The sequence below is a fragment of the Eschrichtius robustus genome, chromosome X (genome assembly GCF_028021215.1).
Source record: "Eschrichtius robustus isolate mEscRob2 chromosome X, mEscRob2.pri, whole genome shotgun sequence".
Lineage (NCBI taxonomy): Eukaryota > Metazoa > Chordata > Mammalia > Artiodactyla > Eschrichtiidae > Eschrichtius > Eschrichtius robustus.
The window spans coordinates 46606744-46627322 of NC_090845.1; the positions used below are offsets into that span (position 1 = coordinate 46606744).

General features: G+C 45.8%; 1 protein-coding gene and 1 non-coding gene across 6 annotated transcripts in view; one reads left to right on the top strand and one right to left on the bottom strand.

Annotated features, from left to right (window-relative positions):
* SHROOM4 (shroom family member 4) overlaps positions 1–20579 on the bottom strand; it is a 202630-nt gene that overhangs the window by 37914 nt on the left and 144137 nt on the right. For 4 of the 5 annotated variants that reach the window (XR_011072284.1, XM_068533556.1, XM_068533554.1 and 1 more), the window contains exons 3-4: positions 8072–8206; positions 3297–5745 (exon numbers count right to left, since the gene is read on the bottom strand). Coding sequence is in view for 4 of the 5 variants with exons in the window: in XM_068533556.1 (XP_068389657.1) it covers positions 3297–5745; positions 8072–8206 (2584 nt within the window). In the remaining variant the exon portion in view is untranslated. Of the gene's footprint in view, positions 1–3296; positions 5746–8071; positions 8207–12709; positions 12795–20579 lie in introns of those variants that run through there. The other variant, XM_068533555.1, reaches the window with a different exon arrangement.
* Positions 19178–19281, top strand: LOC137757575 (U6 spliceosomal RNA). Its single transcript, XR_011072414.1, has one exon. It is a non-coding gene; the product is annotated as a U6 spliceosomal RNA (small nuclear RNA).

The window sequence follows — 20579 nt, forward strand, 5'->3', positions numbered from 1 at the left end:
CTAATCTAACAGACATTAGGAACCCAATGTGTCCTTCCCTCAGAGCACAAAAGGAGAGGCATGGTATGGGCACAGGCACACCTGCATTGCTGCTGTCAGCTGCTGCAACCTGCAAATTTCACCTCCTTCCCTTATGGAGTTACTAGCCCTAGGATGACCGTTCTGCAGTCATCTGCTTACCCCACCCCCACCCCCTACTTTAGCCCCTTTTCTCCATTGTCTACTTGCAGGTCCTTCTTTCAGCAAAAGTTTCTCAAGGTAAGCCCAAATCTCCCTTTATTCCAAAAGATAATAACTCACCTTTAAAAAATGATTACTATCTGGTAGTCACCGTTCTAAGTGCCTTGCACATGTTACATCATTTAATCCTCTCAACCAACTTATGAAGTAGGTACTGTTATCATTCCCATTTTTTTTTAGATGGGAATGCTTAGGAATTCAAACCCAGGTAGTCTGGTTTCAGCATCATGCCCTTAAACCATTATTTTATATTTCCTCTCCTTTTTTCCCCCCTACATTTTATTATGAATATTTTCAAACACTTAGAAAAGTTGAACAAGTTTAAAATGAACACCTATATATCCACCATTGTATAGTTTCTACAGTTAGTATTTTACTACATTTGCCTTATCACGTATCTATTCACTCCTCTATCCATCCACAAATCCATCTTAAATTCTTGATGCATTTCAAAGTACGACTTTATCCCCATACATTTGAAAACTTAAATGGAATGGACAAATTCCTTGAAAGGCAAACTACCAAAGCTCACTCAAGAAGAAATAGATAACCCAGATAACCCTATGTCTATTAAAGAAATTGAATTTGTTGTCAAAAATCTTTCCACAAAGAAAACTCTAGGCCCAGATGGCTTCAATGATGAATTCTACCAAACATTCAAGCAAAAAGTAATACCAGTTCTATGCAAACTCTTCTGGAAAATAGGAGAGAAGAGAACAATTCCCAACTCATTTGGTGAGGCCAGTATCTTGATATGAAAACCAGACTCGGACATCACGAGAAAACTACAGACTGAAATCCCTGATATACATAGACAAAAATCCTTAACAAAATACTAGCAAATCAAATCTGGTAATATATAAAAAGGATAAGACGTCATGACCAAGTGGGATTTATTCTGGCAATGCTAGGCTGGTTCTTATTTCAAAAATCAATTAATGTAATTCACCACATCAATAGACTAAAAGAGAAAAACTGTATGACCATCTTAATACACACAGAAAAAGCACTTGAAAAAAAATTCAATATCCACTCTTGATAAAAGCTCTCCCAACAAACTAGGAGCAAAAGGGAATTTCTTCAACCTGTTATAAGGCATCTACAAAAAAATCTACAGCTAACATCAAACTTAATAGTGGAAAAACTGGGAACAAAGTAACAATATCTGCTCTCACCACTTCTACTGAACACTGTATTGGAGGTCCTAGACAGTGCAATAGGGGCCTCCTCTCCTAATAAAGCCATACACAGTGGAAATGAAGACAAAATTATTTATATTTACAGATGACACGATTGTCTACGTAGAAAATGTTTTAAAATCTACCAAGAAAAGTGAGTTTGGCAAGGCTGCAGGATACAAGGAAAATATACAAAATTAAATTGCATTTCTACATAATAGTAAAGAATTTTAACTTGACCTTAAGAAAACAATAGTATCTACAATGGCAGTGAAAACATGAAATCTTAAGGATAAATATAACAAAATATGTGCAACATCTGTATGCTGAAAACTAGAAAATAAGTTGCGTAAATCAATATACTTCAAAAACTCAAGCATACATATCATTTAAAGTTCGATATTTGTTTACAGTATTTTAGGCAAAATGTACTTCCAGTGAAATGCACAAACATTGAGTACACATCTGTTAAGGTTTGGCAAATGTATACACCTGTGTAACTCAAACTCTTATCAAGATATACATCATCACCCAACAAAGTTCCCTCATGCCTTTTCCTAGTCAATCTCTGTGCTGCCTGCCACAGGCAACCACTGTTTTGAAAATTTTTCCCATAGAATAGCTGTTTTAGAACTTTATATAAAGGAATAGTAGAGTATGTACTCTTCTGTGTAAGGCTTCTTTTACCCCTAAGTTTCGTTTCTTCAAAGCATATGTATTGAGCAATTTCATACAGTAAGTCTTTCAGAAGTCTAGGCCTATGCAAAAACAGTTCAACACAGGAACTAACTTCTGGTTTGAATGCACCAGCCAAAAGGTGGCACTAGGAAAGACATGGGGAAGGAATCTGGCGGTAAGCTGGCAACAGCATAGGGAGTCCTCCCACAAATACCCTGAAGGATGGTGGTGGCTTGTATTAGAGTTGTAGGTCATAACCAGGGTATAGCAACAGCCAGTTTAGACCTGGGTCTCTGCAAACAAAGCCTGGGAGACATCTGCAAGTTTTTCAGCTCCAAATATATTTTAAAGCAGGAAATGGAAGGGAATACATGCTGTTTTGGATCAGGCACTGAGCCTGGCGCTCTGTGTTACACAATCTCATTTGATCCACCCAACTAATTCATGAGGCAGTCATTACTTTCCTCCACTTTAGAGATGAGGTAATAAGACTTTATTTAGTACTGGCCATTTTATGAGGTAAAAATTCTTTTCTTTTTCCCTTTAAAAAAAATCACATAACTACAACTTTTAGTGGCTGGATGACTTGCTTAAGGTCACTCAGATACCAATTATACAGTCAGGATATAAAGCCCAGTTCTGTTCATTTTGTGAGGCAAAAGTTATTTTATTGGGCTTCCCTGGTGGCACAGTGGTTGAGAATCTGCCTGCCAATGCAGGGGACACGGGTTCGAGCCCTGGTCTGGGAAGATCTCACATGCCGCGGAGCAACTGGGCCCGTGAGCCACAACTCCTGAGCCTGCGCGTCTGGAGCCTGTGCTCCGCGACAAGAGAGGCCGCGACAGTGAGAGGCCCGCGCACCGCGATGAAGGGTGGCCCCCGCTTGCCACAACTAGAGAAAGCCCTCGCACAGAAACGAAGACCCAGCACAGCCATAAATAAATAAATAAATAAAGAAATAAATAAATAAATAAATAAATAAAAATTTTAAAAAAAGTTATTTTATTCTACCTCTCAAGATGAGGTAAGTGCAATTTTGATCACTGAATGTCTTGCCCAAGGTTAGTAAGCTACCACCTGGTGGACCCAGCACTATATAATTTTAAGATATTATAATTGTTATGTTTTCGAATGATTTACCTAGCTTTCTCCTCACAAAGAGAATAATGAAGCTCACCCATCCAAGAGCCAAGTCCTCACCTGCACTGTTGGATTCCTGGGTTTCCAAGTGTTGCCAGGTGCCAAGCTGCTGTCCTCAAGGGTACCGTGCTGGGGATTATGATAGCAAGCTGAACACCGGATGCACTGGTGGTGGTGGCACCGGCAGTTGTAGCAGTTTGGCATCATATTTCTCTTTCGCAAAGCAGGGCAGACTTCCCCAGAACAATAAATGCAAGGGTCATGGACTACAGCTCCCTGGACACTGCAGGAGTAAGAGCACGTCCTGCGGTAATCAAAATCACCACAGTGTAGTGGCTTACAACACATGGATTGTTCTAGACCTTTGCTTGCAAAACATTCTTTGTAAGTGGTAGTTTCTGACTGAAGGGGTGACATGGAATGATATGATTGGTCTGTGGCATGATAGGGTTGGTCTGTGGAGTGATATGATTGGTCCATGGGATGGCGCCTCAATTCCCTATAGCTGGAGCTCATTGGCTGGAAGTTTTGGTCAACAGGTTTTGGTCTCTGAGTAAAAGTCTTGCTATGAGTGGTTAAACCTGGCAAATGAGATGTAGATTTGCTACTCTCTTCAAAGAACTTTCTTCTGTCTGCAAAGGGCAAGAGGATGGCTTCCTCCCCAGCTTGGGCAGTAGAAGCCTTCAATTCCTTGTCACCTGGGTTGGAAGAGTTTTCCACGGCTAGTCCCCCATGTGGCTGCAGGTTGTGCTCTGGCGACCATCTCCAGTGACCTCCACGGACTCTGCGGTGAACATTTGTTTTTTCAGAGTCTGAGGAGGATGGGTCAGATGCCTTCCACCAGGTGTTCAGGCTCAAAGAGGACTGGCCAGGTCTCTGGCTAGGGCTCATTCGTCCCTCCAAGCCCGTCCTAGATTCATGGCCCTCAGGGGCTTGGCTGAGGCACTCTGAAGACCTAGCCCTGAGTATCATGCTCTTGTTGAAGAGCTTGTCTCTGGGGCTAGGTGGTTTTTTATACGAAGACAGAAGAGATGAGTTAGAGGCAGGAAGTGGAGGACTTTCTAGGCGCTCCTCGGTCTCTTCCACTGGCTCCTTGGTGTCACACAGCTGTGACAAGGGACTCTTGCCTTTCTGGAGCTGGGCCTTCCTCCTCTGAATTTCATTACGTAGATTGGTAGCAAAACGCTCGCTCTTCCGCCGGTTTTGTATTGAGCGGCCCCGGGTCCCTCCATTTCGCCTACCACCCACCCGGCCACACTCCTTGGGCTCGCTGTCCCCTTCTTCAGTTGCCTCTGTGCGGCCAGCTACTTTAGTGGTTTGTTGAACAAGGGAGCCAGAGGCAGAGGACTGCTGGCTGGCCAATTCACTGTCTGCTCTGCTTGCTCTGTTTGGGTCCTGGAAACTTCTTTCTGGAGGGTGTCCATCAGCTTCTCCATGTGGGGAACTGCTTGGGCTCTGATGCCCCGAACCCAGAAGTCTATCATCCACTGGCCTGGTCTTTCTCTCTTTGCTGGGCTGGTCCTGGGTTCCTCCTGCAGGGGGACATGGGCTTTTCTTGCCTGTGTGGCTACTGTGCAAAGGGGATAGAGTCCACTCCTGCCCATCCTGCCCAGCTGGAAGCTCCGTCCCCTTGCTGTCCCTAGTATCAAGCACATGCTGCAAGTGGGACACCAGTAGCTGTTCAGGGGCACTATGGCGATGTCCTGTGAGGTGTGGAGGGCTGCCAAAAGAAGAAGCCTTAGCTAGTTCTGCTGAAGCCTGGTTGAGTGGGCTGGAATCTGTGCTGGAAGCTTTGTCATATGCTTTTGGGAATCCAACAGCTTTGGCCGAGGCCTCCATCAGTAGATGCTCAGAGCCCTTCTGGCTGGATTCAGGAAGTTGGCTGAGCTCACAGTTCCGATGGCCCTCATTTGTCACTTGGTCTTGCCCGCTGAGGCAGCAGAACCTGTTAGGGTTCCTTGGGGATAGCATGGTGTCCAAGCTAGGTTTCTCCTGTTGCAAGGAGTCCACAAGCTCAGAAGCCCTGCTCTGCTCTCCATTGAGGAGTTGGGCTCTGGAGGCCTGAAGACTGTCTCGCCTCACTGGAGGTTGTGGTGGACCCCTGGCAGCCTTGGCAGGCCCTGAGTGGTGGACCTCCTGTGGACGGGATGATATCTGGGAGCTAGGAGTCAGGTGGCCCCCACTGGTACACCGGCCACCTCCTGAGGTCTCGGCCACATTAAGCTGGCCATTAGGGGCCTTAGTTGGCCCTGGGCCTTGCATGATGCAGTCCACAGAGCCTGGCTCCTCTGGCCTGAGGGAAAGGGCGCAGTCAGAGGCATTTGAGCTGGCCGAGAAGGAGCTATAGGCTGAGTCACGCTGATTGGGGTATGTGCTCTGGTCAATGGGCAAGAGGTGGCCCTCATAGGTGGCTTGGCCTGGTTGCTCCAGGCTCTCCATGCTGCCAATGGAGCTGCTTTTCTCAGTGCTGCAGTGCCGGGAGAGTGGACACCACTGCACACACACGTCACTGCAAGACACAGGACACACCAGTTAGTTACGTCACCAGATCCCTTTCCCACCTTGGCCAGCCCTGCCATGGGAGAGGCACCCATGTCACAAGTGAGAGAGAGATAAGGCAAAAGAGGAAGGAAGGGAAACAGGGGAACAGATGGACACTGGGGGTACCACAGAAATGTGGTAAAATGGGAGACAAGATGATATGTGGAAGAAGGATAGGGCAAGATCCCAAAGACTAACAGTGTGAGAACTCCACTGAGGGCTGTGCTCTGTTTCTCTGCCTTCAGTGAGTCTAGAATTGCTTCTGGACTATTGCTGTCCCCAGGGAGTCAGCTATAGCTCTCTGCTAGGAGAAACAAGCACAGACTATTAGCATTTGAGAGGGGCCCGAAAAGGCTGATTTAATTTCAGCCAGCCCATTTTGTAAATCAGTGGTCCTCAAATTCGAGCATGTATCAGAATCACCCAGAGGGCTCATCAGAACACAGGTGACTAGGTCTCATGCCCAGAGTTTTAGGTCTGGGTGGATCCTGAGAATTTTACTTCTGACAAGTTCCTGGCTGATGCTGGTGCTCTTGGTTCAGGGACCATGCTTTTGAGAATCATTGGTGTCAAGCAAGCCCTGCAAAGGGAAGTGATTGTGAGGATGTGATTTTCTCAAGATCGCCCAGCTCTAGCTCATGGCCCAGACAGGGCCAGAATTTAGGCGTCCCCCTGTTCTTTTCTTGGCAATAGTAATCCTCACCATTTACTGAGGACCTACAATGTGCCAGGCACTTTACAATGTCTCATTTCAAACTGAAGGGAAGAGATTATTATCTCCACTTGACAAATGAGAAAACTGAAGCTGAGAGAGGGAAAGTAAACTGACAAGCTCACACAGCAGCTAAAGAAGCAGACCTGGAATTTGAACCCAGGCCTCTATGAGTCTAATGTCCTAGGTCTTCTGCTACACTGTCTGTTAAATGTAAATAATAGTAATATCTGTATCAGAGGGTTGCTTTGTGGGTGAAATCAGATAATAAAAGTGAAGCTCTTGTCGCAGCCTGGGCACCTAGCGAAGGTTCAATACCTGGAGCTGCTGCGCTCTTGGTTGTTGTTTTCATGGCTATTGTTATCAGCATCCTCTCTACTACGACTTTTGATACTACAGTGGTCCCTGCCCACCCAGGCCGCCCTCATCCCCCATGGCAAAGCCAAACCGGGGAGAACAAAGAAGCGACTAGGACCAGACACAATCTTGAATTTTAAGTACCATTTCCCACACACAAAGCCAAACTGAGCCAAGTCATGCCAGTAACACCCTGTGACTAGAAGCCCAGGAGGTTGCAGGCTGCCCTCAGAAAGGCCACAGCTCCAAACACCAGAGCTGAGCGGTGGCGGGAGCCCACAAGATCCCCCAGGTCAGCCTTTCCTAATTCTTGCTCCCTGCCTTGCCCCTTAGCCACTCCACTTACTTGACCTCTGGGCTAGGAATCCATCAATTACTCCTTGGCAAGGAGATCTGCTACCCAACCCACCACCCTTCCTGCTGAAAACCGCCACGCCCCCACTCAAACAGAAGCCAAGCTCAGAATATATTTCTGTGTATTCTCCCAGAACAAAACTGCCTCCGCCTCTTCCCTGACCCCCTGGCTTCCGATGCCAGATAAAGACACCGAGTCAGGGCAAACTCAACCCTTAGCTTCCCTGAGCCTCCTCAACAGAAATCCCTTCTCAGAGGGAAGATCTTGTTGTGGAAGGGAAAAGGCAGCTGAGGCCAGCAGCTTTGCCGGCTCTGGGCTAGCTGAGAAAGTTCTCTGAGTCTGCTGGGCAGCTGTTTCAACCACAGACCATGCCAAGCACCCTAAATTGAGAGATCCTCATTGCAGGTGGACCCTGTTATTCAGGGAGGTTCCCATTCTGAAAGCTTTGGTTCTGTGACAGAGCTGGGATGAGAGGAACAATGGATGAGGTCACCATGAGTCACTGTAGCTAGAGAAGAGGACCAGAACCCAGTCCCAGGGCCACTGATATCAGAGACCAGGACGATGCAGAGGAGCCAGGGAAAGAGACTGCAAAGGAAACAAGGTGAAAAGGAGGAGAGAGTGGTGTTTTGCAAGTCAAGTGAGGTCAGTATTTCAAGGAAACATTTTCTGAAAGGAAAGCGACTGTCCCGAAGTCACAGACAGTTCTCAGTAGACGAGGACCAGAAGCCAGGCACTCTGGAACCCCACCCCGTTTTCCGGGATAGCACTCTGGGCTCTAAAGCCTCCAACGGGGACTAGAGCAGAGGAGAAGGAGTGGCTGAGTGATCTAGCCTCTACCCCGTCTTGAGGGGAGGGTTCTAGACTTACCTCGTGTTGCAGCCGGAATGCCAGGACAAGCTGAAGGCTTCAGAAGGGAAATGCATGTTGGTGGCCGCTTCAGGGCATCCTTCCAGCAGCTTGGCCACATGCCATGAATGTGGCCTACTGACGGGGGCGTTCCTCCTACAGTAAGAAAGGGGCAGGAAGTCAACTTAGGGAACCAGAGGTGAAATCACTTCCCAGGCAGCTTCCGCCCCCACCCCCTCTTTCCCTTAAATGAAGTAGAACATCTTGCAAGGAGCGGGTGTAGGAATCTTACTGGCCACCCCCTCAGCTCTCAGTACTCAAATCTCCTTCACCCCAAGGACAATCCCTGGAGATACAGAATGTTAGCGTCACAGGGCTCTTTTGCTCATGGGTGTATCCCAAGCGTGTACAGCAGTGCCGGACGCATAGTAGATGCTCAATAAATATTTGTGGAATAAGTGAGTGCTGCTGCCCAATGAACAGTGCGCCCGCCCTAAGTTTTCTCTGAGAAAAAATTCATTCTGGCCAATCTTCCCATTTTTCTCTAAGAAAGGGATAGGTAAATGACTGAGAAGTTTGAGCAAGTCAACACTAATTGGCTGCCAATTTTTGGCTTATTCATTTGATCAGCATTTGTTGTATGTGTCTTGTGTACCATCTGTACATAGCTCTGGGGATACAGAGATCAATCAAATATGGCTTTGCCCTTGAGAACTTACAGATTAGTGAGAGAGAAAGACCTAATTCAAATAAAGCATGGTAAAGGCATTCAGAGAGTGAAGGATAACATGGGCACAGAGGTGAGGTCCCCAAGTTTGTAGGCAAAAGGGTGGCAAGGAGCCCCAACTCCTGCCAGGGAGAATAGAACGAGATGATGGATGGTGTGCTAGGCTGACAGGGGAGACCGGCTGTTCAGCAGGACAGGGGTGAATAAAGGGAAATGGGCCTGAGGCCAAGGCTCTGGATACAACCACAGCGTCTGCCTGGTGCTGGAGGCTGCAGCCACAACTCTTGCATTGACTGGCTTCTGCAGGACCCATCCCTGTGCTCTGGTATATTTCACATGAATAGATGCCACCCTTGCAAGTGGGGAAGAATGGGATGGGGAAGAGCATGTATGGGGCATGGGTAGTGCCAGAAGATAAAGAGATGATTGATACGAGAGAGAATGAGGGGAGGGGGGAGAATAAGAGAGAGGGGAAAGGGAGGAGGGAAGGGGGAAGGAGAGAGAGAGAGAGGGGAAGGGAGGGGAGGGGAGGGGAGAGAAGGGGAGGGGAGAGGAAACAAGGAGAGAAAGACAGATGTCAGAAGGGCCAGACAGATGACAGAGATAAGAGGGAGAGATGGTACAGAGAAAAATAAGTGACAGAAAGGGAGAAAAGTCTGAGAAAGACTATAAGGAACTACACAGAGAGAAATGGATGATAGAGAACAAGATAATGACAGAGTAAGAGAAACAGACGATAAATAGAGGAGATGATGGAGAGATAAATAGATGATAGCTTATTTACTAATTTATTCATTCATTTACTGTGGCAGATTCCATACTAGACACACTGAGGGAGCAGAGTTGACTAAGATAAGGGCCCGTGTTTTCAACACTCTTGTTATAGAGGGGGATAAATCAGCTCTCTACCTCCCAGGAGCAGTAGTAGACAGACTCAAGCTGATTCCATCCTAGCTGGGAATGCCCCTCACCCCAGCGGAAACACAGAATATCCCAGCTGTGCAGAGCTCTAGAGGGCTAAGGCCTAAAAAGGTAGTCCTGAGGAGAATGACCTTGCTGGGGAAAACATGTGTTGAGCGGTAACAGGCCAGACACAGAGAAGGAGGTGTAAGAGGAAGGGCAGGGGAAGCTGCCTACCAAAGGTCAGGAACCAGAGCCACAGGTCAGTAGCAGTGGCCAAAACTTATGGGAAGGAAAGGAGGTGAGGCCCCCACATTTAACCACACTGTTCTATTATGGATTCAGAGTGCCCAGCAGGGAGGCTCAAGGCACTAGAAGACCTTGTGGGGAGGCACCTGCTCCAGAGTTTCACACACAAAACCATGACGCTAGAAACCTCTCCAGCGGCTGTTACCCAGAAGTCATCCATTAACAACGATTTATAAAGCATCTCACAGATGTACTATGTACTAGTACGTGCTAGGTACCATGTGTATCTACTACGTACCACATTTCTAGGCACTGAGGATACAGTGGAGAGCACGGCACCTCTCTTATTTTGGGCCCTTCTTCCACATCCAGCATTCCTGAAGTTGAGTGCAGAGTTTAAAACCTGGGCAGTCAGCCTTGATACCACCTTCTCCCCAGCCATCCAGTCTCTTACTGAATTCTACTGAGCCTTCTTTTACAGTATCTCTTTGGCTTTTCCTCTTTCTATCTCTCCCCCCGCCCCCCACCACTATTTCCATTGAGGCTATTCCACATAATCATTTTTCTCCTCCACAGAGCCTGCCACCCACAGCTCCTGTTCTAGCCTTTAACACTTTGTGTCCAAAATGCTGTGTTAGTCTGCCAGCCAGCCTCACCTTGTTCCACCTCCAGTCACTGCTTTTAGATCATATCATATCAAACACCAATTGGATTGTGGCACTTTCCTATTCAAGAATCTTCACTGGCTCCCTATTTCGTAACCTGTCCTGCAGCAAATGTAAACTGGATCAGACTTTCAAAGCCCTTTATAAGCTATCTTTACCCACCCAGCCCAACCTCTCATGTCTCTGTTCCAATCACACCCTGCAACCAGCTTTGTGGCTCTGCTTTTGGTTTTCTAGTAGAATCTAGCACGGGCTCTGGAATTGGACCTTGGTTGGAATCCACCACTTAAAAGCTCTGTTGCTTTAGACAGGTGCCTTCACTTCTCAGAGCTCTAGCTTCCATGATAGTAAAATGGGGATAACAGTACCTAATTAATGGAGTTGTAAAAAAATCAAATGAGACCATGAATGTCAACTGCCTAGAATAGGGTTTCAGCTGTTACTGTGAGTGTTCCCTCTGCCTGGCACGCCCCCTCTCATTTTGTTACTCTAAATCCCACCTGTTATTCAAGGTACTGCTCGAGTAACGTATACTCCAGGGAGCTTGTCCTTAGTAATCTAGTCCCCACAATTTAGCCCATCATAAGATAATGTTTGATATTGCTCATCATCATTTCATGTACGTTAGTCTCATCCTACCAACTATACCAAGCCAGCAGGCAACGAGACAAAAACAAGTGAGACAGATCTACTAGGTTCATAGCCTAACTACAATTTTGGACGTGTGATTCTGTGTAAGTCACTTAACCTATCTGAGCTTTAGTCAGTTTTCTTATCTAAAAAACAAAACAAAACAAAACAATAATCCTTACCTAGCTAGGTTATTGTGAGGAAGAGAGAGAATATTCTCAAAGCATCTGGGACACATACTGATGCATAACAAGTGGTCAATATGTAGTAGGTACTATAGTAAGGGTTGTCAGCTCAGGCTTGTCCTCCTCGATGGTTTAAGAGTACTTCCACCCAGATTTGTCCATCCACTGTCAAGGTTCCACTAGCATCACTCCCTCCCTTGCCACGCTTTGAAAGATAGCTTACAAAGGCTCCTACTCTCTCTAGGGTTTCTCCAGGAGTGGGAAGCAACCCTAACGGAGACGGAAGCGAGGCAGTGGGGGCTTTGGGACCACTGGGAGAAAAGCACAAGCTGCAGGGAGGAAAATCCCAGTGGAGGAACTGTAGCCAGAGCTGGAGCCTTCTAGCCCTAGATTAGGAAAGGAGAGGAAACTATCTATAGGGTCTAATACCTGGCCTATTATTATTCCTGAAGAGCCCTAGACTTGGAGTCAGTCCACACTCACATTCCAGTCCTAGCAGTGTGACCTGGGGCAAGTCACTTCTCTGAGTTGTAGATTCTTTATCTGTAAAATGGAGATGATCACCATCCCTTATTCATGAGTTAAAGTCTGGATTAAATGCAGTCCCACGTGTGAAATCACTCAGCATCGTGTCTGACGTACTATTAACTTAAAAAAACATAACACTATTAACTTAAAAAAATAACAACAGGGACCATTTATTGGATACTTAAGATGTACCTGGCACTGCACACTTTGCATGCATTAGCTGATTCAATCCTCACTCCAGCCTTATCAGTAAGCGCTATTATTATGGTCCCTTTACAGATGCAGAAACAGAGACACAGAGAGCTGAACTGCTTTGCCAAGAACACACAGCTAGTAACCAGCAGTTGAGAATGAGGCTCAGGTCCTCCAACTCTTTTTAGGATACCACACGACCCCGCCTCCTCAAAGAGGGATCTATCTCAAAAAGCTTATACACCTAAGGCTTCTCCTAGCCATTCCTTCAAGAAGCAGTCAGAAAAGGGAAGTCTCAGTAGTCCTAAAGTTTAAACCATCCCCTCCTCAGGCAGTGGGGAAAGAGGATGAGGAGAAATAAGCACAGAGGTAAGAAAATGCCAACCACCAACCATGTAGCTCCAGGCCCAGCTGTGGAGGCAACAACCTCTTTCTCCTAAGGCACTATCATTAAACACACACCCTATCATTCATTACCCCCAAATTCCTTTCTTAGGAAGCAAAACGGGATATTGAAGAAAGAAAGCCGAAGGGGGAAGAGGGAGAAGCAGCCATGAGGGCCATGGCTACCAGTAGTACCTACCATGGAAGTTGCCCAGGATGGGGAGATGGCTTAGGAGGGAGCTGGTTATCCAGCCAGCTCAGATGCTCCTCAACAACGCCTCCAGCCAGCCCCCTGGGCTTCTTTCTGCAGGCTGGATCCTCCTTTAGCAGAAACCCATCTGCCTTCCTTCAAGTCCTCTTGACAAGAGGGGCCATCAGCCCAAGCCCCTGAGTGGAAGGATGAAAGGCAGTTCCAGCAGCATAAACAGCCCCCCTGTTCCCTACGCCAGCCTCCTCTGAGCCCTGGCCCGCCCCCTCCCACAGCTCAGAGGCCAATAAGGCAGCTGGGCCCCCAGCCACTGCTAGAACTCAGGAAAGGAGCAAGGAAATGATGTTTGGGAAAGATAAAGCGGGCGTCTAAAAAGAATGTTTAAAAATACACGTAAGTGAGAGAGAAAAATACCCCAGACACATACACTTAAAAGAATTCCTGTGCTTCCTGGACTGGGTTGACCCCGCCCAGCCATCTCCGCAGGTCCTCTGGGCCCCAGAAAAGGAAAGCCCAGATCAGCCAGGCCCAGCAGCCTCCAGGTCCAGAAAAGCAAGTAGCACTACAGCTGATTTTACATAGATGGGGGCAAGTAACCTAGCGATCTCCCAAGATGAACGTCCTGCTGAGACAGAAAGATTCACAAGCCATTCCGGGCTGTATTTTCAGGGTCTGCACGTCCTACAGGCACCTGAGCAGACCCAAAGGAAACTGCATTGCACACCAGACACTCCAACTCCAGAATAGTGCTGCTTGGAGTAAGCACCCCTGCCTCTGCCATGATTTTGCTCTGACCTCTGGCAATTTACTCCCCCTCTATGGGCTTCTGTTTCCTCTCTGCAAAATAAAACATTAAAGTCCACTGTCACAAACAACCCGTCCGACTATGGCATGCTCTGACGTAATAGTCCCAGGCCCGAGCCTGGGGGTCCACATGATGTCCTCAATGACCTACGCAACAGCCAGAACCCCGAGCAGCCCCACAGGAGTTCGTTGCACACACGAAGCCCAAGCTCAGGCATCAGAATTTGATTTCTCCTGGGGATTTAGAGTTAGGGTTTTCCCTTCATAATATTCCTGGATCCCCACTCCAGTTTCCCTCGGCCTCTGGTCCCAATTCCAGCCATTTCTGGCCCCTGAGAGGGTTTATGTGAGCTTCCTCGGGACAAGAAGGATGCCAGGGCCTTCACTTTCTAGGGAAATCATGCCGGGAGGCACCTTCCCCTCTCTTCCCTCTGTACCTCCTAGGGAGGTTTGGGTGGACTTTTGTCTGTTCCACAAAAGGCAGGTGCCAAAGCCCTCCTTTGGTAGTTAGAAGCACTGTAAGGGGGAAGTTTGGGGATTTTATGTGCATGTGAATCTGGCTCGGAGTCTCAGCTTTCCCACCCACTAGTTGTTTGGCCTTGGGCGTGTCACAGAGCCTCAATTGCCTCACCTGCAGTGCATGCCTGGCACGTGATAGGCATTCAATAAATGATATCCGTTATTAATATTGTCCTCTACCCCAAATAATAATGGGCAAGGTATTGTTAGTGGCTAGAAAAAGAATGTCTTCAAGCCCAATGAAGAGGAGAGCAAAAGGACTAATTAAGAGAAGGTTCAAAAGCCAAGCCTAGTTCTCTAGAGTAGCACTCCTTAAACCTCAGTGGCCAGACTAATCACCTGTCCATCTTGAATCAGATTCTGATTCAGTAGCTCTAGACTGGGCTCCAGATTCTGACTTTCTAACAAGCTCTAGAGTGATGGTGATGCTGCCAGTGTGATAACCACATTCTGACGATACACTGGGGAATATAATACCTTTAGTGTCAGCAGTACACTAGGGAATAACCCCTGGTCTGAAACAGCATCAGAATAAACAGTCCCTTTTAATGTCACTATTGAGGCCTGGGTACCCAGCCTCCACTCAGTAACCCAGTCCATAAAAATGCTTCCCTGACCCCCCCATTTCCTAACAAAATAAAGAATAACAAATTTGATAGCAGTCTGGCCCTGTCAGTGGCCAGGTGGGCTGAGGAAGTTTTGATTAAAGGTGCAAGCATGTTCTTGGGACTGGCTCAGGTAGGGAGGCAGGGTGGGAGCATGACAGTTGGGTAGTCACCAGAGGAGGTGATATGATGGGCAGATGGGCACGGATAGCATATACGGAAGAAATCCTTGGGCAGAGGATGATTAGAGAGGAACGTGAGCAGTTTGGCCAGTTTGGGATTTAGAAAGGAGGCTGGGAGATGGGGTGGGGGTAAAAGAGGTACCCTCTCCCTTAGCAGAGCTAAGTTCCAGACAACACGAGCAAGTATCACCTCCGATGTTCAGGGGAAGGAAAAGATGACTGCTTCTTTTCCAAGCACTCAGAGGATAAGAACTTGGCGTGGGTGCAAGGAGGGTGAGCACATGCAGGCAGAAGTGGCAGATCTGTCAGCAGCTGGCTCCCAGAAGAGGCCTCATAAAGGCTGTTGTGAAAGGTGAGGGGAGGGAGGTGGACCAATTCTAGAAGGAGTCAACCTCTGGCTGCTGTAGTGGGGTGTCACCCCAATACCTTCCGACAGCACTACCAGTCTCTGAGCCTGGCTCCCAGCAGACCCCTCAAGAGCTACTTGGAGGGAGGAAGGTAGAGGGCAAGCAGAAAGGGAACCGGGGCTCTGATCCAACCCAGGGCAAGAAGAAAACTATGGCCCCTGTTGCTTGGGGTTATGCTTAGCCTGAGGTCTGGCCCATAACCTACTGCAGGCTCTTTCCTTTTCTGAAAGTGTTTAGATAAGGAGAAGCGCAAAAGAGTGTCCTTGATTAGCTCCGTTTACTTTCTGTGGCTCTTCCAGCTTCCCCCACCCCAAAACAGCACATTCCACCTGCCCCACATGAAGGAATCCATGCTCATTCTGGCCCGCTCAGCAGGAAGGGAAGCCCGCACACAGCTGGTGGACAGAACAATGCATGGCTTGTTTATCTGACAGAAGGAGGCAAAAGCCGCCTGATCACTGTAGAGGGATATAGAGCTCTGAAGGCCTCCTCACACCCTCACACTGTTAGCTGGGGGACCCTGCAACCTGGTGATCTGGAGACCTTCCTTATACAGACCCAACCAAGGGAGAACATGTATGTGTATGTAAATGTGTGAATGTATATGTCTGTGTACATGTATGGGTATGTATGTATCTGTGTGTACATCTATGTGTATGTGGGTGTATATATGTATGTATAATTTAAAAGAGAACTTTTAGGACAAGGCCTTTCTTGTCAGTTGGGGAGCTATAATTTGGGTCATCTGAGATACAGGTACTTTACATAGAAGGGACTACCTCCCCTCACCTCTCGGAATAGCCAGGTCAAGTTCTTTCATGTAAACCTGCTGGATCCCCCTCTCCAGCCTCCACCTCAGGATCCATTCATGGCTTAAAGGAAACCCAGGGTAGTGAATAAGAAAGGAAAGGGATGTTGGGGTGGGAGCAAAGACTCCCTGAAATGCTGTGCTGCGTGTCAAGGGGTGTCTTTTGGCTTTCCAAGTAAAGAGCAATACCCTCATCTGGTTAGGGCCTTTACACTTGACCTTTTGCTTTCATTTCTCCACTTTTTCACATTGGAATCTTTAAAACACAGGGACACCTCTTTTTCTAAAGAAGGTTGGCACGAAGCAACCATATGAATGATGTGGGAGAGCTCTGCAAATATTAGGGGCTAGAAAAATGCTTAGTAGTTTAGAAACTCTAGTTTTTCTATGTCTAGTCTGATAACAAATACCCATCACAGACTATTTCTTGTCAATGGTCCCAAAGGCAAAGAGGTGGATGGTGCATATTTCACAGCTTCTAGAAGCAAGGGGAGCAAGTCAAGAATCTGAATAGCAAAGAGGGCTTTTCTCTCTTCCCTTATATACAGAAGCTAAGGGTGCAACACCAGAGGCCTGAGGGAGACTTCAGAGGAGCACATAGGGAAAATGACAATAGGTTCACAGAATCCCATCTGTTGAGTCAGCTTCTGCTGTGATGCCCAATTTCCTAAATCAACACCCAGAGTGATAAAGAAGGTGGAGGATGTTTGTCCTCCAGCTCCGATTTCTATCAGTAATATTTATAGCATCCCTTGGGAAGAAGGTTACAGGAATAATATAAGATTTCCTTTCTTTTCCCTTTCAGCCAAATACCTCCCTCAGCTCAAACTCAGTATCGGAGTACCAATTTTCAGCAAAATGATGGACTCCACAAAAATTTTGCCTAAAGTCAAGTCTCAAAACCTTTAGAATTGCTTCTGGCCACTCCCTGAGTCATCTCCACTACTAAAGGCATGAAGCCCAAAGACAACGTCCAACAACAGTGAGGACCTAAATACAACCAAGAGAACCTACTCACTCTGCTTTGAGCAAACATGACAATGAGGAATGGCCAATGCTCAGCAGAGGCTGGAGCACAGTGAGCAAGGTAGACAGTACAGGGACATGAAGTTGGGGAAGTGCCAAGGCCACATCATGGCGTTTCCAAAGGCCAAGATAGGAAGTTTGTGTTTTATTCTCAGTGTAGTGGGAAGTAAGTCACTGGAGGTTGTTAAGCAGAGGACTACCATGATCTAAGTTTTATAAAAATCTCACTTGGCTGATAGATTTAGGCAGGACAAGAGTAGAAGCCAAGGAACTAGTTTAAAAAGGCTCTTATAGGTAAGAGATAATGGTGATTTGTTCTAGGGAAGAAGCAGTAGGGGTAGAGAACAGAGGTTTGATTAGAGGTATCTTGAAGAGGTAGAGCTTACAGTATTTGTTGATGGATTGGCTGTGGATAGTGAGGGAAAAAGAAGAATAAGCCATGACATTTGGGTTGTCTGGCATCTGTACCTTCTTAGCACAGAATTCATTCCCGAAACTGAGTCATTAGTAGTTCTTAAAAAAAAAAAAAGTTGGCAGTCTTTACCATTCTTTTATTCAAGCTTTTATGGAGCTCCTATCTACATTTAACGTGCTTGGAGAGGTACTATGGAACATGCCAAAATGAAGAAGATATACTTCCTGTGCTCAAGAAATTTATAGTGTGGTAGGGGGTGAATAAAAATAGCTAAGTAACTAAACAGGGCAGAATATCGTGTCATAAAGGAAGTGCTAACAAAATGAGAGTTTAAAAAAGGAGAACAACAAGGATTTACTGTACAGGGAACTATATTCAATATCTTGTATAACCTATAATGGAAAAGAATCCAAAAAAAGAACACACACATATATATATACACACATACATACATACATATCCAAAGCACTTTGCTGTACACCTGAAACTAACACCACAACATTGTAAATCAACTATACTTCAATAAAAATTTAAAGCCACTCATGTAATAAAAACATTATTAAGCAAGTAAGCTTCCTTAATTTTTTGTTGAAAACACTATAAAATTGCTGTCTAAAACCAGACAATGAGGGAAAAAAGGGGAAAGTACAGCTGATTGAATCAAGGAAGACTTCACAGAGCCTCTGATTTTGAAGACTCAGGACAATTTCAGCTGGAGGAGACTGGGGAAGACGTCATGCCAGGTTTTGCAAAAACAAGAGTGGATAAAGCAGGAACATGCTGAAGGAAGAACACAGTTTCTGTAAGGCACACAGGAAGTAAAATTAGAATGATGCAACAACACGGTGGGCCTTAAGTGTCAGGATAAAGCATTTACTTTACCAATAGGCGAGAGAGAGGCTTTCGAGGTTCCAGGATAGGAAAGCAACATGGTAAAAGCATATGTTAGGAAGGTTATTCTCATAGCCACATGTAGAATTAATTATATGGATAAATACTGAAAGCACAGTGAAGTGAGTAGGCTAGTGTAATAGACATAATAAAAGGTAGAAGTAGAGCAATGACAGTGAGGGTGGAGCAGAAGGGAAGGATGTGAGAAAGGACATAAGAGACAGAATCAAGAAGCTTGGACTACTAATTAAATATGGAGTAGAGAGAGTAGTTAAGGTGACCATGAAACACCTAGGAGAATGGTGGTATCACTAATCCAGATAGGGAAGTTGAGAGCCAGAGCCGGCTTCAGGAGTCATGAGTTTGATTTGAGACATGAGCGTGTTTGATATGCTGTCAAATAATGTAGATAGTCACGCCCAGCAAGCAGCCTGACATCTGGGCTGCAGTGCTAGAAAGAGGTTAGGGCAGGGTATGGACATGTGGTCATTATCCACAGAGAGGAGGCAGCCGAGGCTGTCGCAGTGGATGTGACTGCCCACGGTAAATGCGTGCAAAGGAAAGAGGGTGGATGACATATCTCTACAGAACAGCTACAGAGGAAGAAGAGCTAATCAAAAAGACAAAATAATAAAATGCCATTTTCAATGATATTGGCAATATATTTTTTTAACTAAGTGTCAGCAAAGTTGCAGAGAAAGAGGCATTCTTATACACTGCTGAATGGGAATGGATTGGGTATACATTTGCTAGAGGGAAACTTGCCATATATCATCAAGAGGCATAAAAATGTTCCTACTGTGCTTGCTTTAGCTGACATATACTAAAATTGGAACAATACAGAGAATATCAGCATGGCCCCTGCACAAGGATGACATGCAAATTTGTGAAGCACTGCTTATTTTTTCCGGAATTAGACAGTGGTGGTGGTCATACAACCTTGTAAATATACTAAAAACCACTGAATCTCACACTTAAAAGTAATGAATTTTATGGTAGGTGAATTATACCTGTTTTTAAAAATGTTCCTACCCTTTAATCTAATCTTTCCGTTCCAAGGATTCTATCCTAAGGGAGCAATTAGAGATGCACGCATTGATTTATGCACATGAAGTGTCATCGACTGCAGCGTTATTTATAATGTAAAATTAGGAATATCCTAACTGTTCAACATTTAGGAAGTTAGGTGAAGTACTGTATATCTACATGAAGGAATAATAGTCTGCCATTACAAAAGTGAAAAAACAGTATACAAACCTGTATGTAGTACCAGCCCAATTCAAAAAATATATATCCATACACATATATTCATGTATAAGCATACACTTATTAAAAGGCTGGATGAAAATGTACCAGTATCTTACCACTAAGTATTTACCTCTGTGTGGCAGAATTAAGGGTCATTTTAATTCTTTATACCTTTAGAAAATTTTAAAATTTTCTACACTACACATGTATTAGTTTTGAATGAGAAAAGGTTTCCAAAGAAAAAGGACACCCTTCTACACAGACATATCATTTACCCTGGCAACTGTCTAATACAACTGTCTGACACATTCCTAAGTTAGAAATCTGCAATTATACTTATGATTCCACTTAACTCTTTCAAACATCTGGATTTTGCCCTCAGGGAAATCAGCTCAGAGCCCACCAACCTAGCAAAATGGTTTCCCCAACAAATGCTTTCCTGCTTGGCGGTGGATTCCTCTGTTTATGCTACTAATTAAAAAAAATTCCATCTGACAGTTTTTTACCCCAATGTCAGCACTAGTTGCTATTCTTTGCTGTGAGAGGTGGCCAGGGCTGGAAGAACGAGGAGCAAGTTGAGAAGAGGCCAGTCAGAGGAAACGGGAGGTCAAGTCAAGGTCAGCATTATGGCCATGCCCAGTGGGTTAAAAATTTTTTTACTACTCAGGGCCTGCTTGGCTTTAGTTTTTCCTAGGCGCCTGATGGACTTGGTGGGACAAAGTTGTGTGGAGAGGGGACAAAGCACAGGAAAATCTGCTGGGGGGTAGCAGCAAGTACTATTTGTGAAGCCGTTTAACCGCTAATATTTACAGTTCACAAAGAACTTTCATAGACACCGTTCTATTTAATCCTTCCAACAACCTTATAAACTCCATGTTAGAAAAGAAGAAACTCAAGTTCAGAGGTGAAGTAAATCATACAAGGCTTGAATCCAAGTTCTTTGCTTCCAAATTCCT